The 24,060-nt window shown below is 44.4% G+C and overlaps 1 protein-coding gene across 1 annotated transcript in view; it reads right to left on the reverse strand.

Annotated features, from left to right (window-relative positions):
• Positions 1–22,604, reverse strand: part of LOC306732869 (shisa family member 6) — a gene marked incomplete at both ends in the record, with an annotated part of 54,045 nt that extends 31,441 nt beyond the window's left edge. The window contains 3 exons of the mRNA XM_079214044.1: positions 14,688–14,789; positions 19,995–20,155; positions 22,078–22,604. Coding sequence (XP_079070170.1) covers positions 14,688–14,789; positions 19,995–20,155; positions 22,078–22,604 — 790 coding nt within the window. The remainder of the gene's footprint in view (positions 1–14,687; positions 14,790–19,994; positions 20,156–22,077) is intronic.
• Positions 22,605–24,060: the final 1,456 nt, after the last annotated feature.

Below are 24,060 nucleotides of genomic sequence, written 5' to 3' on the forward strand. Positions count from 1 at the left end.
AGAAAAAGAAAGAATCGGATTTCTTTTGTCCCTCGGTGTACAAAATAGAGCGATAAGGTGAGTTCAGCCATCATGTGACTGTCCTCGGCGAGGGAATGAAGACAGGCAAGATTTGTATTACCTCTCCCTGGATCGACTGCAAACGAGTTCTGAGCTGTTTAGACTGAACCTGATGCAATATTGATGGTGCGGGCCAGGCTGCACAGAAAATGCTCTGAGCAGACGGATCAATGCCACATCAAGGGAATAGAGGCAGTTTAGTGAAGGGAGCCAAATTGAAATGGAGGAACTGTGTGGTTTAAAATGGACAGAAACTATACACGGTGGGCTACAACATGGAGCCTCAGTAGACTGTGTATTATCAGGAGAACTGAAGAGCCTTTAAAGGACACTGAGCAGACATGGCTGAGAAGGCTCCTTTACGTCCAGTCCAGCTAAGTGTTGCAGCTTCACAACATCTCACATCAGTGTCACGCTGCTGCTGTCTCCCTGCATTGTTTGCCCACAATCAGCTGACCATTATAATTAAAAGACTGAGCAAGCAAACATGGGCTCGGGGAGTAGAGTGCTGTAATGGACACAGAAACAGTTCTTACACTAACACCTCGGGTGCTTAGCTGTCAGCCTTTGCGGTCCATTGCCCGCACCTGCAGGAGTCAATTCTCTCTGCAGGGTCTTTTTGTGCTTTTCCACTGTCAACTAACTTGGAGAAAACACTGGCTGAATTGCCACATTAGTACATTAGTCTTTTATTTTAAGTTTCTACCCAACTGGAGTAATTAAATCTAATGAAGGACCTAAGTGCCCTTAAGTGAACGGCACCCTGTGGCGTATGAACACCAGCTGAAAGGATTTTGTTTAATTCTGGTGTTTGATTGGTGTACTGTTGACAGTGGTTGTGATCCTGCAGCCATTTTAAAGCCGAGTAAGAACATGTTTTATAATATATAATGCATGATGGTGTTCAGAGCTACTGCTGCATGCTACATACGGCTATGTGGAAACAAACTGTTGAGTCTTTAAACCCAGAGTGAGCATTTCCATGTAGCACCGGTTGACTAAAAGGGGAGGAGACACAATGTCGGCTTGGTCTCCCATACAAAACATGGGAGACCATGCGTTTGCATTCACTCTGTCAGCACTGATCCCCACTATACTTGCATTGTATGCTTTTTGAACAACCGTTGAGTTATTGTTGACATTAGAGACAGAGGGATGTATAGCTAGCAATAGCTGCTTCTTCCAGCTATCGGGGTATACTTCTGCAATTATTATTATACAATACAATGTCGAGAGAGAGAGAGAGAGAGAACTCAGCAAAACTGGCATTTCAGTAAAGCTTAGATATAAACATAGTTCTACATTAGCCTATGTTCTGAACACTGACCATGACTTTGCAGTCCCAGTCTAGAGCTTCTGAGACGTCCCTGTTTTGCTTCTCCTACTGTCAGCATTCCTGGAGGGGTTGGAGTTTTGTGCAAAATAAAACAGAGCAGCCAGTTCACAATATCTCCAAAGAAAAAAAGGGAGCGAGAGACTGAGAGCATCTCCACACTGAATATCTTCTGTTTTACGCCGGCGTTTGGATGTTTCAATTGTGCCATATGTGCCTGAGGGGAATTCTCCCTTGAGCTAGCTCTTCCTCTTTCTTCTGCTCCTCCTTGGGGATCTCGGGCCTCCTCCACCACCACTCCTGTCATCCCAGGCATGCTCGCCGGGAGCCTTTTCTCCACTGCATCCTCCCCTGGCTTCTGTCACCAACCGCTGTCTGAGTGTCTCAGCTGAGTTCCTAACTCCCCGCGGCTCCCGCTAGCTCTGCAGTGCACTGTGCCAAATGTGAGGTAATTAAGACACAGAAAACTCCTCCACTCAGTTGGGAAGAGGATTGAAAAGCTCATAACTGTCAGAGGCGGCAGCATGCTGCTTATTTTGCCTGATTTGAAAGTGCTTCAAGGGTGTGCCAATTACTATGTGCGTATTCTATAGGCAGCGGCATGTGACATGCATGGCAGGGATGTGTCTGGGGAAAAGAAAAGCTGGCTTGCATCTTGATGCTGTTCCTCCTCTGCCACAAAGCAGTGCACCACATACGGTTATGGTTGGATATTTACCTTTTTACTAAACATCCGATAGCAGCCAGTCATGATACCTTATTAATTATGATATCAGCCATCATGTTGGGCGTCTGATAAGATGAAGGTGTCTCCTTGACAATAGCTACATGAAAACTGAAATTAATAAAAATGCAATTGAAATAATTAATTTCCCTTTAAATGGAATGCATCCCACAGAGAATAGACAGGGTGGGTCACTCTGATGTGTGTGCTGTCTAAACCCTGAATAGAAGTTCTTAAGCGTATCTCAGTCGGTTTAGTGTCACACCATGAACTAAACACTATTGTGGAAAAAGGTTAAAAAATGTCAGGTCCATACCAGTGTTACTGCACATTTCAGCACTTTAACTGCAAATAATGCATATTATAATACACTGCAATACATAGTGTTTGATTTTTGGATGTTCTTCTACCCTTTCACTTTCAGGCAGCTATTGGTCTATATTCATTTATGTACAGTATTTATCATCAATAAGCAAGCTTTTGAAACTTGGTTGAGTTATGTTTTTTCATTAATTTGAAAAATCTGCATTCCAATACTGATGAATTGACTTTAGTGCTTGATGTTCACTGTGATGACACACTTGACGTAAGGTTTAGCAGTTACACTGTCAGATAATGAATGTTAACCAACGGCTACCACTCCAGTCTTTTCTGCATGCTATAAAATAAAATGTTCAATTATTCCAGTATTTGCAACAAATGACTGAACAGTGACCTTTACATTAACTTTTCTTCCAATATTAATGGAAAGAAATTGTTGGAATGTGAGTAAAAAAAAGAAAACGTAGTGAAAAATGGTTACTTATATACTTTGTAGTACATGGGCTATAACACTGGTATGATCCTTTATTTCTTAACTCATGACGGAAATTATAATGTCAGTAAATAACACCTTAGCTTACAGAAATACCAGAGTTGTTCCGGTTGATTCATAATGCAGCAGTGTGAATGACTCCCTGGTTTTCACACCTGTATAATATTCCCTCCATGCCTCACTCAGCGTGGGGTTAACAGGCTGGCTCGATATATGTGAGAACACCTCCCTTCATCCGACACTCTCCCTTCCCCAAACCTAATGGCCCCGAGGGAAACTTCATTATTTATCGCTATTGAAGGGGCCTTTCAATTATAATAGCTCAACCCCCTGTCTATTACCCCACAGTATGGCCGTGTAGATTGAATGCTGGTAGCCTCAATAAGTGGTAATTCAAGCGACCTGCCATGGGAAAAGTTCACAGAACCTACACCGGAGACAATATGGAGACAATGTGGGAGAATGCCGGGAACACTGTGGTGGGGGATGGAGTCCGTGACAGCAGAAACATGTACACATGGCTCTTCAACCAGCAGCTCATGGAACAGAGCTGCTCTCAGCAAGCCAAGTCTCTCGCGTATCCCGTGAGTTTTGAAATTGGAGCCGAATGCCAAGTTTCACAAGGTGTTGGTCCCTCGTCCCTCCAGCACGCATGTTGCGTGAACAACAGTGTGAAATGGATGAAAACACCACCTGCTTTATAGAGGCAGAGGGACACGGTGTTTGCTTGTTGATGAATTTATTGCAGAGATAATAAAAAGGTATGTTTAAAAGTTTGAGTGGATTGGATTATCACAGGATTCATTTACTGAGAGCAACAAGCCCTGTAATGGTTTACATTTATGAATGTCAATTTAGCCAATAGTTAAGGTGTTCAAGAAACAATTTCACTGTAAATTGATAATGATTACTTATTATCACAACAGCAGGATACACGTATCAGCCTCTACAGTAAGAGCACAGTCCTGGCCATTGCAGGGGGTTGTTGTTTTGCCTATAGGTGGATAGGTACTTACTATGTACTCCGGTATTGGCTAAGTTACAGGTCATGTTCAGGTCATGGTAACTCTAAAGACATTCAAAGAAAGCATTTCAAATATGCATGTCTATACTGAAGAGTTGGAGTCAACAAGCTCTAGGGTCCCCTAGGTCTTCTACTACAGCTCTATTGTCCTTGATCTCTAACGAATCCGCAACTCCTTGCCTTTAAAAATGAATAAATAATTATGATTTAACTTATTTTCTGCATAAATATGATCAAAAGTCATGAGTCTGAGCAAAAAATGACTCCTCGATTGTATTGTTCGGTGCCTTCCTATCATCCCCCAGAGTAATACTGCACATCTTTATAAATATTAAGACCTTAAGCATCTAAATATGCAATATTAATTACAATAAACACAAGCATTGACGTGTTATGAAGCATATTCAGTCCAAAAAAAGCGTGTTTTTCGGTTCCAAAATTGAAAAATGACCTACTTTGACCTGAATCTTACTCGCACCATAACATACTTGGTATGTAACTGACCGTCTCCTTCCGTATGTGTCATCTGACACGCTTTCAGACGAGTCTGAGAACCAATGAGAACGCAGGACATCGAAACGCCCAAACATTTTGACTGAAAGCCGTCATTGTTAGGGGTACTTACGAGTGTTTTAGTGGAACGTTATAATCGCTTAGTCATGTTGAGGAGCTTACGAAACCGACAAGTATCTTCTCACAAGGGCTACAGTACTTTAGCAATTTAAATGAATTAGATCGAAACTGTGGATGAGGAGAAAGAATATTTTATTTTTTTCCGTGAGATCAGAAAAAAGATGGTGTGGCTTATTAAAGCATTACCTCTGCCCCAACAGACTCACTACTAACTCCTAACATTGGGCCAGAATCGATAAAAAAACAAGAAAAGCGGACGGTGAAAATTAACAACGAACCTGAAACACACGCTCCCCTTTGCCTTTTCCATTTTTCATCTGCTGGAAATAGATTTAGAGATGGATCCCAACCTAGAGCTGAAACATTTTAATTTGATACCTCCCATGCATCATTATTTGCACAATGCAACTGGCAGTCATAGCTTGTGTGCTCTGAATAGCAAGTCTACATTCAAATTCTGCACAGAATACAAAATCCCCCCATACAACAAAAGGCAATCATTCCATTTGTTTTCCCACACAATGGCCTCTGGATAATAGTAATACGGGGGTTGGGGGTGGATGGAGGAAAAAGCGACCAAGTTATCTGCCTTTCCCAGTCTCCGTCTCTGCCTCTTCGTTATGAATAATAGATTACAGATGAGAGCAGGAGTTTGCCTTGCAGGGAGGTGGGTATTCAGCTGCTGGAGGTCAGCGCTGCAAAGCCAACAGCAGCCTTTTACCAGGCCTTTCTAAAACACTTGGAAAAAGTATCCTCAGAATGCTCTTAGCAGAACTATTTATATCAACTGTTTTGTCACTCAAAGCAACTCTGTGAAGGACATGGCGGTTCAAAACACAATGTCATGCTTTCCAATATGATAAACAGGCTGGGCCTGCTATTTTTGGTGCTTCTCTTCTTAAAGATTCCCTCCTATTCTGGCCTTTATGCTTGACATGTTGGACTCTTAGCTGGTGACCAGTTAGAGGTACTCTGAGAATAACTGCCACTGTGTACTTTAATAAATGTAGCCAGGACCGAGAGGCATGTTAATGGGAAAGGTTGAAAGGAAAAGGCTGTTTGACTCAAAGGCTCCTTTTAGCAGTGGATTAACAGCTCTCAGATCTGCACCCATGTCTCTAATCAGAGAGGGTGTTCACTGCTCACGTTCGGTCATAAAAAAATCAATTAAAACTAAACATTGGATTCAATTCCCAGTGTGTACGCTGTGAAGCAGAAGAGGAAGAACAAGGGGAGAAAGCCCCAGTGTGGAGAAGCTTGAAATTCAAAGACTGGGACCAGAACCAAAAGACAATTCAGCCGCTCATGCCAACCTCCTTTCATCTCTAATGCGTCCGCAAGGGAGGCAAATTGGTCCTCGAGGATGGATATTTGGGGCAAAGTTCACGAGTTAATTTGATGTCAGAGCAACTAAGTCGTCTTCTCAGTGTTGGGTGGACGTGCAGAAGTGAGTGTGGCGGTGGGAAAGCAAAGAAGGTGTGGATTCAAAGTTTTTAAATGTTCTTTCCATCAGGGAATCGTCTCGGAGGAAGACCTGGAGGACGGAAACACGGCGTTTGTTCTCCGCTGTAAAGAGCGACACATATTCTCTTGTAAAAAGGAGTTCCACACGTTACCCTCCTTTGATTCAAGTTTAAAGGAAACGTCTTCATAAACAACTGTCGGAGGGTTAGATATATTATACAGTTGTACTTATTCCTGAGCTTGCTAAATAAACTTAAGCTGCCGTAGCAATCCATAGATGTGATGCTTCAGCACATGGCGGCTTCCAGATTCATCATGCGCACAGACTCCACTTTATTTGTGTACAGGACCCCGTTGATCAAAGATGATGAATAACGAATCTAAAGGGGGGAAATTAGCATGAAAAAGTCCTTGCATTCCAACTGATGCATAAAATATCTGCACTTACTTTAATGAGCAGCAGTAAAAGTTGCCATGCTGTGCGATGGGCAGCATCTTGATTGATGCTGCACATTAAGAGTATGCTTCTGTGCCCAAACAAACATCCCAGCAGCGCTGTCAAGCTATTGTTCCCAACTACCTGCCTGATAGGACTCTCTATCTCTTCTACTGGCATTTTACCTGCCAAACTCCTGCTCTCAGAATCTCTTTTCTTGTTTAACTCGCTCACTTTTTACCACTCAGATATTCTGTCTGCGCTACATTTCTTGCATATTCCCCTTCTCTCGTCTCGCTCCGAGATAAAAGCCCTCCTTCCCTTCCCTCCAGCGTACCTCGCTGCCAGACAAATAGCTCCACTTGTTTCAAAGTGGCCACAACAGAAGGACAATGATAAGAGAGCTGTCTCCCAACTGTCATTTCCTCTGTCTGCCCCCACATCTCACATCACTGTAATTGACTGCAGTGGATGTGGAGGTGCTATTGTTCCTCAGGATACCCAAGAGTCTTGTCAGGAATTGTAGGGTAGCTTGTCATTCACTGACCTCAACTTGAGTTCTGATGGTATTTTGAGAAATGCTACAAGGTGTTTGTCGCATGTGTTCATTTCTCAACACCCAGACATAGTCATTCATTTAGTCCTCGGGACGCCAAGGATCTCTCGGTTGTGTGGATGCTATTAACCGTCAGTCACACTTTACCAATTTCCTTCCCGCTCCTCTCTGCTTCAAAGTGAATGATAAAACAGGCATGTTACTCTTTCTGAGCAACACACTGTTAATCAAACTCATCAGCCAGTAGGTTTAAACCCGGCTCTTTTCCTCTTTCACATACTGAAGCACACTTTGTCCCCTCTATCCCTGCCATGGCACCGCCTGCATGTTCCGTAAAGGAGGCTCCAGCAACAGGCCAGAGGGATAGAGATGTCCAGCCGTCTGTCCATATTGTGTGCGAGATAAATCTGTCTTGATCGGTCTTTCCCGCTAATGAGTGCCCCGTCCCGTCCCTGCGCTCTCTAGGACCTGATTAACACTTCCTTATTGGTTATTCCGCAGAGTGCTTGGCCAGCAGGTCAGCCGTGCCACCTCCCTGGACCTCACCAGCAATCTGTATTGAGCAAGTACACTAGGAGCGAGCTGCCAATCAAAAACAGCCAGCGAGCGAAAAGTGAGCAGTCTGGCCAGATTTACAGCCACTAAATCTGATTTGGGGCCACAGATTGGTCCCTGAAGTGGGACCTGGTTTCAAAGCCAACTCTTCTTATCTTCGCAGACAAAGACCAATATCTTTGAAAATCGAGGATTCTCTACTCTCATCTGATGGACTTCTAAAAGGTGTAAGTGATGGACAGAGGCTACTTTGCAGCAGTCTTGCTTGACAACTTCACTTTTTATTTGCAAATGTTGTATTGTGATTACGAGAGAGACAAAGACTACTGAATGGGAAATTGAACCTTTCATGGATAGTTACGCTAACATAACCTCTACTTGTTCTAATTTTGAAAGTATTGATTCCTATATACATACGGTTTTCATCTCCAAACAAGCCATTGCTGGTGTGACTTGTAAATAAAGGACTTTAGCTTTCACCAGTTACATGATGAAATTATAATTACTGAAAGAAGTATTCAGCCCATTTTTAATAAATAGAAAGATGTATTTTCACCTGCCTGTGCTGATATCAACTTTTCTAAAAGTTATAGCTAGTTTATAATTACATCAATTTGTATATAATTAAAAGTTATATCTATTTTATAATGTAATTGTTTTTCACAAATACACTACATGTATTATAATACGCGCAAACAGCTGATCCACTGAAGGCCCAGTTAGAAAATCCACAGCCCGCCAATCAATGAAATGAAATGAATGTATCTTAATTGCATGTTTGGTTCTGTCTATTAACACTCTCTGTGTACGTTTCGTGGCCAAAACACTCTTTTACAATGTCATGTGTGTTAGTGTGTTTTATTGAATCATCCATTTGCAATGATTGAAATGTTTGTTCATATGTAATCATAAGCTAGAAGGTAATGTTCACATTCAGACTGTGGAGGTCAGGCGGTTATTCTCAGCATGTTCCTCACGACAAGCAACCCTTTACACATTACACAAAGTCCTATGTTCCATAGTTCATAAAACAGTATGAATGCAGTCGTATCATAATAATCTCAAAGACTTTTGTTTAAATAAATGTTAAGTAATGTAAACATGAAACCCAACATACTGAAGAACATAATGTATAACCATATATATTTACAGGAATATGAGCTGGGTGTCTGTGGCAACATTATGTCATTATGTCGTATTAAATTAGTGTTCATGCGAACCGAAGATGTCCGACTGCTGCAGCTTCACTACTCAGACACCAATTGGCTTTATTATATTAAGTAGTCACAGGAAAGGCACCGTGAATGTCAGTGGGCTTCACACTGACCGCTGCGCGTCTTAAAAACAAGACAGCGGTCATTCTGCTAATTCCATGACAGCTGATCAGTTTGAAATATGTTGGGGAGTAATGGAGAGACAGACGCAGCCACAGTGAGCTGCTGGAAGAAGAGCTGCAGAGAAGGTAACCGACTGCTCTCACTGTCGCCGGGCAGACTGGTGCGGTGTGCAGCATGAAATCAGCTCACGGACGCTCACAGAATGATGGAAAAAGACCAATTATAGCCTGACCTTTTATTAGAATGACAATAGTCTGGGATTGGGAAGCTGCATTTAACATTCTGAACATTAATTTAACTACTACCTATGTAAAGATATGGTGTCATAATGTCTACCTGAGCAGAGAGTGAAGTCTCTCTCCCTCTGTGTTGACAGCAAGGCTTCTGTGTTCTTTGTTGATTTAGCCGGTCTACCGCTTGTACTTTTAGTGCATGTTAGTGCATGTGAGCGTCGTCATGGAGAGAGAGCCCACCCTCTGGTTGGCTCTGTTAGCGGTTTGTACTGTTAGCGCTGTTAGCACCGTTAGCAGTTGCTATAGTTAACTGGCACAAGCCTCCATCTGGCATATGACGCTTGCAGCTGTCCTTCAACACTCTTCTGTATAGTTATGTTAGATAGTATACAATAATAATTTTGACAAAACGTACTATCATGTATTCTGTGGTTTTATTCCGTAGATATTTGTCAGTATGAAGTAAAAGGCGTTGCAAGTCTCAATAGTGGAGCTACAACCTGACACAACAACTCCCGGTCCTGGACACATGCACACACCATCATTGAGTCAGTAGCAGCTGACAAAGTCAACAGACCGATGAAGTGAGTGACTGGTACACATTTGATTCGCTGGAAAATGTGAGTTCTGCGTCAGAGATTTCATTTTCCATCTCTGGTTTGTTGAGGCGTGGGAGCTTTTGGTGGTCACTGTATGAATCAGTTCCTGTCTGGGCTTGTTTTTCCTTGTGTACCTTAAACAACACCAAAGGTTTTCACGGGCGGATGTTTTCATCTTGTGCCTCATCAGCCTGGAGTGTTGATTACACGGGCTGGAAATGATACTGCCTGTGGGCTTGTTGTTCAGCGGCATCTGATTCATTCAGAGAAACAGGAGATGACTGTTTCACAATCAGAGGGAAGAACTGAGACGCAGAAGGGCTTTTCATACCCTGTCATCAAGTTCTTCACAAAAGGTAAACAGAAAGGACAAATTAGAGGCAAACAGCTGTTAGAAGGCAACAGCAGAACCAAATGATCAGTGTGTGTGCTTTGTTAGATCCTTTCTCCTGATAGTCCCTACGGCCTCTTAGCACTGCTCTGTTGTACAGTAAACTTGCCACATAAGGAGCACACCAATTAGTGGCTCTTCCACTCGTTAATGTGCTGAAATTGCACAGTAAATAAAAGTTCTCTGGGAACATCCCCCCACTAATTTTGCTGCTACATCCCCATATATCCACCATTCCAGACGCATCATATTCATAAAAAACATAATTGCCTGCCATGAAAACCAATTTGACTTCCTGCATAGGGCAGAATTAAAAGTTGGGCTTAGCAAGGTAATGAAGTATGGCACACACACTAAATCAAGGAAGGAGGCTTTGTCTGAAGTAATCACTTCTCCGGATGCTGTGGCTTGGCAGCGCTTCACATCAACACGACTGACATATGGAAAAATAATTAAAATGGACGCATTCAACCAATAACAGCCGGCAAGCTGCATTTTTAATACACTATCAAATGTGCTGTCAATCCACCCTCCTGTCTGAAGCAGAACATTCCAATCAACCAAGGTGTTAGAGTTGTAATCCAGAGACATCAACGGCAGGGATCCTCAATCCGAACCGCCTAAACATACAAATATGTGTGACAATGTGGCTGATTACTGAGCACAGCTCTGCTCCTGACAGAGAGCAAAGAGAAAAGGCAGTTCTTCTGTGACAGGAACAATTAATGTAAGCCATGTGATTGGGCTTCAGTCGACGTAGGCTACAGGCCATGTGGGCTGGAGCGCCTTGTCTTTCACATAACGTGTCTGCACACTGGAGACTCTGCAGCTTAACAACTGAGTTCTGCAGGTTTTACACCCAAGGCAGTGTAACACACAAACACACACACACACACACACACACACACACACACACACACACACACACACACACACACACACACACACACACACACACACACACAGGGGACAGGAGCAAGGTGAGCAGCTGTGCATGCTGAATAAAGTTTAACATAAATATTACTAAAAAATTGTCACAAAAGAAGAAAAAAAACAAGTTAAAATATTTGGAGAAAAAATAAAAATACATGACCTGTGTGCCATTAAATCTCCCCTTAAAAATGCAAAGAAAAATAAAGCATGCACATTAAAATGCCAAATCCAAACCTCTGTAGTATTTCTGGATGTACATCCCTGTAAGGACAAACCCGGGACATTGAGTAAAGGGAAACCATGCAGGGAACCACCCACACTCACGCTGCACCTCACGCTTTACAGAAGCAGAAGGAGTCATGAAATTGTGAAAAATGAAATGTTCTGTGCTGGAGGATTGGTTCTCCCTCTGAGGAGCCGTTAGGAGTCTTGCTCTCCTCCATGTAACATTGCACATAGTGATGATTCATCCAGAATGCAACAGCAGAGACCGCGCACATGACTGATGCTGACTTAAGAGTTTTCACATGTGCTCTCATGTTTTACATGTAATATGTCAATGATCCTGCTCAACATATGCCTATGAATGTAGCACATGTGAAACTCATGTTTCCACGTCATCTACAGCCAAGCGCTGTGTCCTAATAACTAACTCTCACAACGAGTCCACTGTCTTCACACTTGTGTTGTTGTACTTTTAGAAGAGAGAGAGAGACGGTCGTCAAAGTCTGCCAATGATTTCTTGCTTTTTTTTAGTCTTTTTACAATATCTTCCTGTCTGTCAACATGATTGAACTACGCAGCAGATTCAGCAGTCCTTCAATTTCAGACTGCTTAGATTATACAACTCGTATAAATGTACCTTTCTTTTCATAAAAGATGGTATAGCGTTTTATTCCTGAACTTAACTACTTCTTATGTTGCATTGTGGGATCATTTGAGTGCACTAGACTGTACACTAATTCATAATCACTGCTCCATTTCCCTTGATGACAGATACATTGTATTTCCTATAGCTGCTTCACAATAAAAGCCTAGTTTTGTCACTTTCCAGTGTGAACACACACCGTGTTTAGAATCAGATTAAAACTCCATCTCTGTGTAACCTAGAGATGTTCAACACCAGTTCATGACCAGTCTCTAAAGGTTGCTGAAATGTATTATCATTTGGAGAAATGTAGGATACCAATTACTAAAGAAAAATGACTGAGCTGAAAGCCAAAAGATACAACACACTCTTGGACTGCAGATGAGCAGATTTCATTTAGAGTTCAGCAAAGGCTTGTTTTGGACCCGCCACACAGATGTGAAGCATCCAGCTGCTCTGACGCTAAGCAACACTCTCTGACCTCACCTGTTCTCCCCGAGGGCTGCGCTGCAAACACACACACACACACACACACACACACACACACACACGCACACACACACACAGCTTGCCATATAATTAACAACCAAACACACTTTCCTCCTGTATAATTAACCACCGTAAGAGACAGCATGCTTACCCAGGCCGGAGGACTACGCCATAACTCCTAAGCCTTGTTCTGTCAGTGTGGCAGAAATATATATATATATATTATATACTACACAAAAGTGAGAAGAAGATAACTGCCTCCAGATTAATGTGGAAACTAAATGTTTCCACTGACAGGCCGACGAATGTCTGTTTGCACTCTTTTTTCCAGCGTTCTTACTCTCTGCCAGAGCAAACCAAGCTGTGCAAACCACTTCAAAAATAATGAGGCTCAGTATGACTTTGATTCAACCGGACTGTTTACTGACTGTTAACCTTAACGTGACTCCATCGCATCACTGCCAGTTCACATCAGTGCACGGGTTCACCGTGCTGCGTGTTAAAATCCATCCACAGATTTCAAATGAAGTAATAAACCATTCAACTGGAAACACACTGTCAAAAACACTGCATTTATTGAAGGTGTACCTAAGTTATATCCTGCAATCAAGCAGGTAGAGCAGTGCAATATACTGTAGCCGAAGCCATTCTGCTTGTGTGCATATGAAGAGTGCTAGTGAAGAGACATGAGAGAGCGGGGGAGGCTTGGTAAAACTGTTGGTTTCCCTCCACCACCTTGAAGTGATTGTACTTGTGAAACGCTAAAGATAATACCAAGCAGCAACAATAGCCAAACCAAACCTCAGACCAGTGTTTCATTGATTTTAGGATTCCATCCACATAAAGCTGCCTCTGGGCACCGGAGATGTTGGAAAGAAGAATACCGTTAAGCAAATGTAGCCCCTGCACATGCATACCATACTTTTTTCTGCAAGAAATCTTATCCTCAGCAGACTTTTCCAAGATCTCAATCTGTCACGTTTCATTTGTTTTGCAGCAGAGGAATCAAAGACTACCCGCTGCAGGAAAACACAGATTTCACTGCACAGATGCTGAATGCTCAACCACACCCTATGCTGTTGTTGAGGCTAATGTATAGATGCTGCTATGATCTTTGCATGGAGGGGGAAATCTATTTAAAAGTATCAGCATTCGTAAAACCTCATCATTTTTTTTCTTTTCTGCTGTAGAGATTGTGTGTGTGTGTGTGTGTGTGTGTGTGTGTGTGTGTGTGTGTGTGTGTGTGTGTGTGTGTGCATCTGAATATGTTTGTGGAAGTGGACTCCCTCTGGGGAGGAAAACAAACAAAGCAAAAAGCAAAAAAAAACCCTACTAATTTCATGTGAACATTAATGTGATGGTTCCATGAGGAACAAACAGGGAGAAGCTTGCAGTTCTTCACTTGAAAACAAAGCACGATGCTTTGTAAAAAAAAAAAAAAGCTCTGTTCCTGCACACACACACACACACACACACCTGTAAAGCAACACCTACATCTATTTAATTAAGCAGTGTGTATGCTGCAGTGAAACCAAAGGACATTTAAATCCTGTAGATCTGACTAAAGCAGTCGGCCACCATAAAGCATTACGAGCATTCTCAGTCTGGCACACACACATTCAATTAAACATTCGAAAGCAGTATCAGGTAAAGGAGTTCACCTCACAACCCCAGTGTGGTCACACACACACACACACACACACACACACACACACACACACACACACACACACACACACATACTGATTTGTGGAGCCAAAATGGATGGGAATAAATCACAAGAGCTCAGCCAACATGGCTGCATACTAAGCAGTGTATTACCCATGGGAAAACTCTGCCCCCTGACTAATGGCTGCGTGTGTGTGTGCGTGTGTGTGTGTGTGTGTGTGTGTGTGTGTGTGTGTGTGTGTGTGTGTGTGTGTGTGTGTGTGTGTGTGTGTTTTGTGTGCGAGTTTGGAGTCACCTTCTCCCATCAGCAGCAGTAATTGTGTGGTTGCTTGTATTTAATTGCAAAACGCAGAGGCAGGAGTTCATCTGAATTGTTCGGGAGAGAAATTGAAACGAGAAACATTTCACCTTTGTCGGTTCCTTGTTGTTGATCGCCGGTGTTGCAAGCGGAACGGCGTGCGGCCATTTAGCATTCAGCAAGTATGCGGCACAGTGTTCCTAGATAAGTGGAGTTAATTCAATCTCCTGGGAGAGAAAGGAGAGGAAAGGAAAGGAGAAAAGGTACTTCACCTTTCTGATGGCCTCGACCCAACGTCACAAAACCAGAGGAGATGAAGTTGTGAACGTCAGCGCCTCCACTGCTGCGGACGCTCTCCTTCCCATAGTGGAGACCTGTTACCACACACACACACACACACATGGGCATGCAGAGCAACCACACACACATAGACAGGGATTCGATCAGTCAGGCAGAGATATGCACACAGTGTCAGTATTATTATGCATTATCATCAGCAGCATCATCAGCAGCTGAATCTGTGTTCCCAAAGTGAGGGTCGGGACCCTCCCAGGGAGTCACAACATAAATCCAAGGGGTCACAAACATTTATGCTGTGTTTTCTTTTTCATAAAACAATACTACGCATTTCATTTGACCTTTGTTAACGAGTGTCCTGACAAGGATATAGGCAGCAATAACAACGGGTAACAGACAAGACTGACAAAATGAATCATCACATTAACATTTCTAATCCAATCGTGTAAAGGTTTCCATCCAAAACCCTCCTTACCACATCACAATAACTAAGACTAAACCCACACAATAAACCCTCGAGACGCAGCCCTCCACAGGCCGGCCAGCTACGACTCAACGCTTCTCATTCTGCTCCGAGATAACCGGCGGCATCTGTGTGTTTTCCCTTCAGCAATGGAGGCATGCCTTCACTTGAAACAACATGGCGGAGAAGCTCAGTGTCAACAGACTCCGCAAAGCATCAAATCCAAACAACTGAAAATGAATCGGCCACTTATTTGACACTTAATTCATCCACTAAGTGTTGCAGCTGTAATGACAGGACTTCACCTTTAAAGGGCCACACTCCACAGCTGGGTTCAGCGCTCCCGTTCCCAACAGGGAAGCAGCGGCGGGGCTTTTCCACCGCGCTCTCGGTGGCCCAGTCGTATCTGTTTCACGGTGTCACATTGAACACTTCTCCGCCGTGTCTTTCCCCTCAGGCACAGATAAGAGGGGAAATGGTGGCAAAGTGAACCATGCAAGCAAACACAGAGCAACGATCCTCACGAAGAAAAAAAAGCAATATGTTCCAGCCACCCACATACCAATGCACTCTGAACTCAATCACACCTCTCCCCACTCTGCTGTCACAGCTGCAGATAGAGGATCTGCTGGGGTTATTTTCCCATTCAATCATTCCAGCAATTCCGTGTGTGACACACGCTATTGTTGTCTTCCTTTGTCAACTCTGTCATTTGGAGGCCACTCCACGACCCACTGCGACAGCCCTCCAATGTGAGAGACCCTTCAAAAGCAATCCCCTGCATTCCTGCGGCTCCGGTTCCCAGCTCATTAAGTGAGGGAGCGTGAAGAGCCTGCAGGGGGAAGGCTACGCATTATGAATTTATCCTCCTTGATACAATGAAAATCGTGACTCTCACCTCAACGATGTGCCATGGAAATGAACGGGAGCCGCTGATGGTAATAGTTTTTTAATCAGACTTCTTCACCGGACACCTACACCTCTGAATTACCTCAGAGCGGGAAAATGAGAATAATAAGATAATGATGTGATGAACTGAGCCGGATGTGGTACTGTGCGGCTGGCGTCAGGGAGGTCACCCGACTCCAAGGTCGATTACGTTTAAAAGCAGCCAGGCAGAGGTCATTTGCACAGTTTACTAATTTGATAGCGTTTGCATCAGATGCCACTCAGCTGAGTGGACATGGAGCTGTGTTCATCATGGGGATGAAGTCATTCAGCTCGGCATCACATGTCTTTATATCTTTATCTTCCTCTGAGCTGGAGATAACCGCGGCAGATATTAAATGACATCTTGGCAAACACGGTACATGGCCTGTTCTTTTAACCCTGCCTGCCCTCCCATAACACTAATGGTGCAGTGCAATAAGTCCTGATCCATACCAGCTCATAATTAACTGGTACAGCTGATGGATCCCTGCCTCATACCTGAAACCTCTTCACACACACACACACACACACACACACACACACACACACACACACACACACACACACACACGCACACGTACTCCAGCTGTATAATAAGGGGCAATAATGAGATCTAGGACAGGAGACAATTAGCAGGTCTCTCAGATGCTGAGGTTTAACACAGGTGCCCTCATGATGATGCAGCCAAGTGTGTGTGTATGTGTGTGTGGTGGGGGCTCATAACATATGATTATAAAATTGCCTTTTGGCAAATAATTTGAGTAATTAAATCACGTTTTTGTTTTCTAGGCAAAACTTCTCGTGTGGGCGACTCACATCTCACACAACTACACACACACACAAACACACACACACATACACACACACACACATACACACACGCACACAAAGCTTCGTGCTTTAAAAATATCTGAAGGTCATGTCAACGCTGCTAAATAGCTGGAAATGTTATTCTATCATCACAACCTCTAATTGTCGGGAGCAGCTGACCTTTAAGCGCACGAGGCCGCTCATCTAAAACCAGATCCCTCCAGTGCTGTATAGGAGCTCAGATACCGCATGAGCACACACTCTAACATCGTCGTTCTTCTTATTCTGCCTGTTCTCATTCTTCTGCTACAGTAAACACAGACCCACAACTCATAGTATAATTTGCCTATTCTTTAGTTTTTTGTGCAGAAGTGCTCTATGGGAGTATTTGTTTTTTCTTAGTTCTCTATTGAACAAACTGAGACAGAGGAAACAGCTACTCTCTTCACCACCTGAAAACTATATTTCATCATTTTGCGCATTAAGAAAATGTCAGAGAGGAAAAAAAAGAGGCAAATCTTTGCCTGTGGTGTGCGGTAAATAAATCAACGTCATCGGAGGAGAGCTGTGGGCCAAACTGCATTACTCAGAGAAGTGGTTATTGTTTACTTTAACCGAGGGCGAACTCTTGTAAAGGTATCTACTCCCTCTCAAGGTCTGCTCCTTGTTGTGGCCGTGGGGCGCTCTGTGTTTACACCCCGACCTAAAACAGGATCTGAGCCCACAACAATGCAGAGTGGTTGGGAATAAAAATAGCAGCACTTGCGCTGGTATCATATTATGCTGTCTGCACTGTTTTGCTTTAGGCTCTGTTTGAAACGAATATATTGGTCTAAAAATGCAAGGACGTTTTGCAATGCACCAAGGGTACCATGTCACTACACAAGGCGTGCAATGGAGAACACATTTATTTAATTTTTTTTTTTAGAATTGAGCCGAAACTTTGGTCAGGAAGTGATTACTGCTGAGAGAAAGTGGGCATCAATGCATGTTGAGGATCAACAAAGAAATGGATGTTCTTCCCACTTGACATATGTTGATAGCATCCTCATGGGCTCTTTAGCCTCCTGCTTTATGAGGTTTATCCACCTGATTTAAAAGGGTCTGAGAAAAGCCTCAGGATGTGAAGTGCCATTCTCAGCAGTGATGCTCCAGCCGAGGACCCTCTCCACGAGAGGCCTGCCAACCCGCTCGGTGCCAAATGCACATTTAGGTGCACATGAATATGCATTTCCTATGAGAGCGAGTGTGCTCCCTCTCCACAGCACCTTGGAGCCAGTAGAGGCATTGAGCGGAGCTCCCAATTTATACACACATTAAGCACGCTTTGGTCCGGGCTGTCACCGCCTTTCATGTCCAACCCCATCAGGACCGCTGTGGTCCCCTGATAGAGGGGGCTGTGGTACACTGAGCCGGAATGAGTTGTGTTTGCGTTGCAGTGATTGTGTGCAAGCATGCAAAGTAGTCTCAGCTGAGACAGATAAACAGAATAGAAATGCCTGCAAGGTCGTTGTGAAGGCGGCCGGCCGCGTGCAGCTGCGTAGTCGTGTCCCCGGCTAGTGACCAGTAGGAATCGACTGGCAAATGAGGGAGGGAGACGCTAAGTGAATGAAGGCAGACTGGGGTCGACACCAACACTGAGCTGCCGGAAAATGTTCCCAGCAAATATATGATAGACAGCGATGTGGCAGAAAGAGGCCAACTTTACATGACACACCAGAGTCTGTATGCTTGAACAGAGCTGAAAGTACGCACTATCTATTATTTAGGGAACAACACGCAACAATATTTTTGCTGTTCTGTATCAACCGTAACAACGACATGCACAGTCTCAGGCGCCGGGATGTTTGGGTTCAGTTCAGTCTGCAGTTCAGATGCAACCAGTAGAGGTCAATAACAACCAGTTAACCCAGTACTGCACACCCCTGCTCTGAGGCAACAGAAAGCCTTTACTCTAAATATTTAGAGGAGGGGAGGAGCTCCTTCCATCAATTGCAGGCTGATGAATAGCATGCTCAATGATGGAGATGTAACTGTAAGATGACGATGACACAGATACATCTTGTGGTCTCGAGGCAGGACGCAACCTGATCAGGTGGTTTGGGTCTTTTCAGCGTCATGAGAGTGAACAGAGCCACCAATCCATACACATGCCAACATGTCATCAGGCTGCAGAATCAACACCTATACAGTTTTAATTCCACTTCAATTCAGTTTATTTTGTATAGCCCAAAAGCACAAATTTCAAATTCGCCTCAGAGGGCTTTACAATCTGTACACATAACATCCCTGTCCCGGGACCTCACATTGGATCAGGAAAAACTCCCCCAAAAAACACTTTTAACAGGGAGAAAAAAGGAAGAAGCCTTCAGGAGAGCAACAGAGGAGGATCCCTCTCCCCGGATGGACAGAAGCAGTAGATGTCATGTGTACAGAATGAACAACGTAACAGAGTTACAGCACATTACATGAATATGACAGAAATGATTCAAAATATTACCATTGGATTATTTCTTTATTCACCCTGTTTGTCTTTCTATCACACCGATTTATTTGTGCTTCTTATACATCATTATTTTAGAGCGCCTCTGCCTCCTTCCATCTGATGACAGCTGCGTTGTTGAGGAACCTGCCGACCCGGACTGACTTCCCTCGGATGCCTGTTTTTCCTGCGCAGTTTTCAGCCATTTCTACCGATTTATGCTCCCTCCCGTTTCTCTGGATCGTGGGACTAAATCACGCCCTCTGATTCACCCACTGAGTGGCTGAGGCCATCACTTCCAGCCTGTCAGAGACTGCAGGGCCCGCTACCTTGCCAGCCTGTAATTATCTCCAGCAGGCCCCTCTTTCTCTCTGTCGCTCTCGTGCTCAAATCGGATGATTACTGGATGTTAACATTGGAGATTACACTGCTGAAAGGGTGAGCACAGTGGGGGCTCTTCGGAGGGGAATGCACAATTTTTGATCAGAAATAATCAATGTATCACAAATGCGACACACAGAGTGATGTGGTAGGACCAACAGTCATGACACATGAACGAGTGAATGCTTGTGGGCGGGGAGAGAGAAGAACTCTTACCGTGGTTGGACTTGGAGGCGTGAACGGGGGTGTAGTGGTTCTTGGATGAGGTTCTGACTGGTGTGTTGTCTTTGGGTGAGCCGTTCATTGCTGCGAAATTCTCACAGTCGTATTGCGATATGGGGATGGGCCCCTGCTGCCTCAGGATGTCTGCAAGGGCTCTGGAAACCGAAAACACAAGAGTGGCTGTGAATACTGCACAACGTTTTTCTTCTTGTCTTCTCTTTTCCTCTCTAAAAATGAAAGGATATCAAGTCTGTTTTCTGCACACCACATGGCTGATAATTGTTAAGACTGTGGCTCAGTGGTGAGCAGGGTCGTCCTTCAATCAGCGGATCGGCGGTTTGATCCCCGGCTCCGAAAGCCCATGACGATGTGTCCTTGGCAAAGACCCTTAACCCCAAAGAGTCCCGTAGCTGCGCCTACGGTGTATGAATGTATACTCCTGATGGGCAGGTGGAACCTTAGCCCCTCCCATCAGTGTGTGAATGGGTGAATGATGACAAGTAGTGTGAAAGCGCTTTGAGTGGGCGGAAGACTAGAAAAGTGCTGTACATTTACCATTTAAGACAGTGTTGCGCTAGTATGGGTAATTCAGGGCTGCTCTGTTTCTTTTATTTCCACGTCTGGGAACATGACGAATGTTCATTTGCAAGAGAAACAACATTGCATGTGTGAGTATCCTGTCTAATTGGGTTGAATTTGAATGTTTTTCAGACCGCACCAGGTGCATATGGAGGGATGGAGCCCTAGAGGGGAGGAGAGTGGAAGAGAGGGAGAAGCAATCATGATGAAAGAAAGTTCAAAAAGTGTTTGTTTGCTTTTTCTGGCATTGCTTTTGAAAAAGGAAATCAAATTACTTTTGCAGCACTGCAGTAGCTCAAAGCTTTTGTACGACAAATGTACCGCCGACCGTAACCTTTGCTTTTAAATTAATATTTTAGCTTCACCCCCTCCTTCCTGGTCCTTATTGAATGTGCAGCGGTGCATGCTTGTCACACGACCTTGATACAGCCAACGTTAACACTATCCATTATTCACAGTCTTAAGATTGCTAAAGTGTTGAATAATGCATCCAATAAAAAAAAAGCTATTCAATCTTGAGGAAATAATATGTGTCAGCATTTGTTCACTGATGTCGGTACAACCTACAACATGTGGTCCACTTTCGTGGGATAATTCTCATATGATGAAGCTCCAGGAGGGAAAGGGCGCCAGCTGAGGAGCTGCGTTGTGTTAACCCCTCTCTGCTAAAGAATCTGAACAGCAGGAAGCATGTGCTGAGGTGCAGGGAGGAGGACTGCGTGTAGGTCGCAGTAGGATGTTTGACAGCTGGCTGCCTTGACTCTGTCGTCTCATGGGGCAAATATCTGGGCTGATTCTAACGTGCCAGACGCCATTTTTATATCAGCATTAAGAAAAAAAGAACAATTGTGTCTGTTATGTAAACTAACGAAGCTCCAATATAAATGTTGGGCATCAGTCCTTCTCGCTCCCACACATAACAGATGCACGCACACACACACACACACACACACACACACACACACACACACACACACACACACACACACACACACACACACACACACACACACACACACACACACACACACACACACACACACACACACACACACACACGCTCCTCTCTCTCCCTCTACGAGCACCAGACTACCACAATCACAGTTCTTTCTCAACTCCTGCGTAATTATTTTGTGTCTTTCATTCCCATACACTGCTTCTGGATTGAACATCTGCTGGAAGTATCATAGCGTCTGAAACGTGCTCCTCAGTTTGGCTTTGGAATATCACTCACATTGTCAGCCTGGTTTATAGTTCGTCATTTCGGATATATGGAAATAAACACTAAACTTAAGATAACAATAACATTATCCGTAGCCTTTTATGATACATTACAAAGTACTGCGCAGGTATACTTGTTTCTAACATGAGGGTTGCCCTTTGCCAGAAATGATGAGCTAGTCGGCTATGGACTTTGTTTTTAAAGAAGTGATTGAGTGCATATTTGTTCTGCAAACATGGCATCACAAGTCATTCTCACACGTCTTCCCCCACTCACCTATGTATGTTCATCTCCTGAGGCGGCTCTGTGGCTTTGTCGTACGCGACTTTGACCGACACTCCCAGCACGATGATGAAGGCAATGATCCCACAGGTGATGTAGACCGCCGTGCTGGTCTGGTCCATGCTCTGATCGTACGTCTCCCCGGTCGGGATGGGCGACGGGGCGGACGTCTGCACCCACACCGGCGTCTGGTAGTTCGTACAAGCTTTCTGGTCCAGCCAATCTTTCTTGTACTCGCAGCAGAAGCGCACGTAGCACGTGCCGCAGCAGTACCGGTGGTTGGTGTTGTTGCACTCGAACTGTTTGTCATACTGCCCGCTCACGTCGAAGTAGCCCAGGCATATGGCGTGGTTGCTGGCGGGCGCCGGCTGCGAGGTCGTCTGCGGGACGACCGTGGGGACCGCGGTGGCTTTGGGAGCCTTCCTGGGCGCAGGCTTGGCTTTTTTACCGCCTGTAGAGGCGCTCAGCACGCATAGCGGGTCCAGGTAAATCAGCAGCAACAACATGTGCCTTATCCCCATGGTGGTGTAAAGAACTCAAGTCTTACGTTTTGGCAAAGACACTTCAACTCTGGACATGCGAGGCTTTAGTCTTGTGCAAGTTTCTCCACCGCGTCTTCCCCTACTCGCTCAGTCTCCTGTGCCGCCGTCATGCTGAGTACAACTCTCTGTAGATGGTTGTCAAGGGCATTTCTCGGCTGATGGAGTGGACAACCTAAATACAAATGCAAGCCACCGAAGAGCCGTGGCAGGAGAGCACCATGTTCAGACCGGGAGGAGAGCTGATGGGTGCCCGGGCTCTGCGCGCTCTCCCTCGGCTGAGCTGCGTGTGAGAGCCGCGCTGCGTCGCTGTCCAAGGTGCTGATTCCTGGAGTCCCAGTCAGTTGTGCTCAAGTCAAAGTTAGGCTGGAGAAACAAATAAGGCAAACGGCTCATTAGCTATTATCCTCACGTCAGAGCTACGTCATGTATTCATTAGTGTGGCTTCTACACGTCCAAATAACTTGACAGGTTTTTAGCCGTGAAACGCCACGTTTGAAGTCATTCTCGCAGTTTGCACGACGCATTCAACTTGGAACATGACACCCAAAAACACATTCATGTCTTCCAAATGAATGTGGCGTTGTATCTTTATGTTAAGCATTTACACTCTAACATCGCACAAACAGGAAAAATCCCGTTAATGTTTACACATCCAAATCAAATGTACTGTTTCATTTTTCTTGATTTCTACAGAGAGTGGGAGTAAGAAAAGACAGCCTACCTCAGTTAGGATACCCGCTGGGGAGTTACTCTCTGTCTGGGTCTCCGAAAGTGAGGAGAATATCAGAGCTGAATGCCCCCCAACCCCCAACTCTCTCTCTCTCTCTCTCTCTCTCTCTCTCTCTCTCTCTCTCTCTCTCTCTCTCTCTCTCTCTCTCTATCTCTCTCTATCTCTCCTCCTCCTCGGCTTTCTCCCTCCCTCAGTCTCTTACATCATTTCAGTGCTGGCGTCAGAACTCAGTCAAGTATCGGTAAACCTCCCCTTCTTTCCTCCTGCTCCTCCAAGCAAGAAGGCACGCCTGGTTATTGGCATTAACATTCCTAAATGAAATGGAACATGACACACACACACACACACGCACACAAAAACACACACACACACACACACACTCTGTGTGTCTTAACACTCGCATGTTTATTTGTATTAACAATTTCTCGACCGTTTGTCCAGCTGGCTGTTATCATGCCCATAAACCAGCATGGGTTTCAGGAGTAAACAGTAATTGTCTGTGCCCTCGGCATTATTACACTCATTATTTCAGCTAAAGTCGTTCATATTGGTCTGAAAGCCAAACCATGGCACCTGTGGGGATTATGGAGAGCTGATATGTCTCAACACTGCTACACTGAAATGAGCCGGAGCTGTGTGCAGCACACTACGCCCAGCTCAGTCCTTGTTACACATGCCTGTTGTTCTTCTTCTGTGGCCATTTGT

This window comes from Taurulus bubalis (genome assembly GCF_910589615.1).
Source record: "Taurulus bubalis genome assembly, chromosome: 2".
In the NCBI taxonomy this organism is placed as follows: domain Eukaryota; kingdom Metazoa; phylum Chordata; class Actinopteri; order Perciformes; family Cottidae; genus Taurulus; species Taurulus bubalis.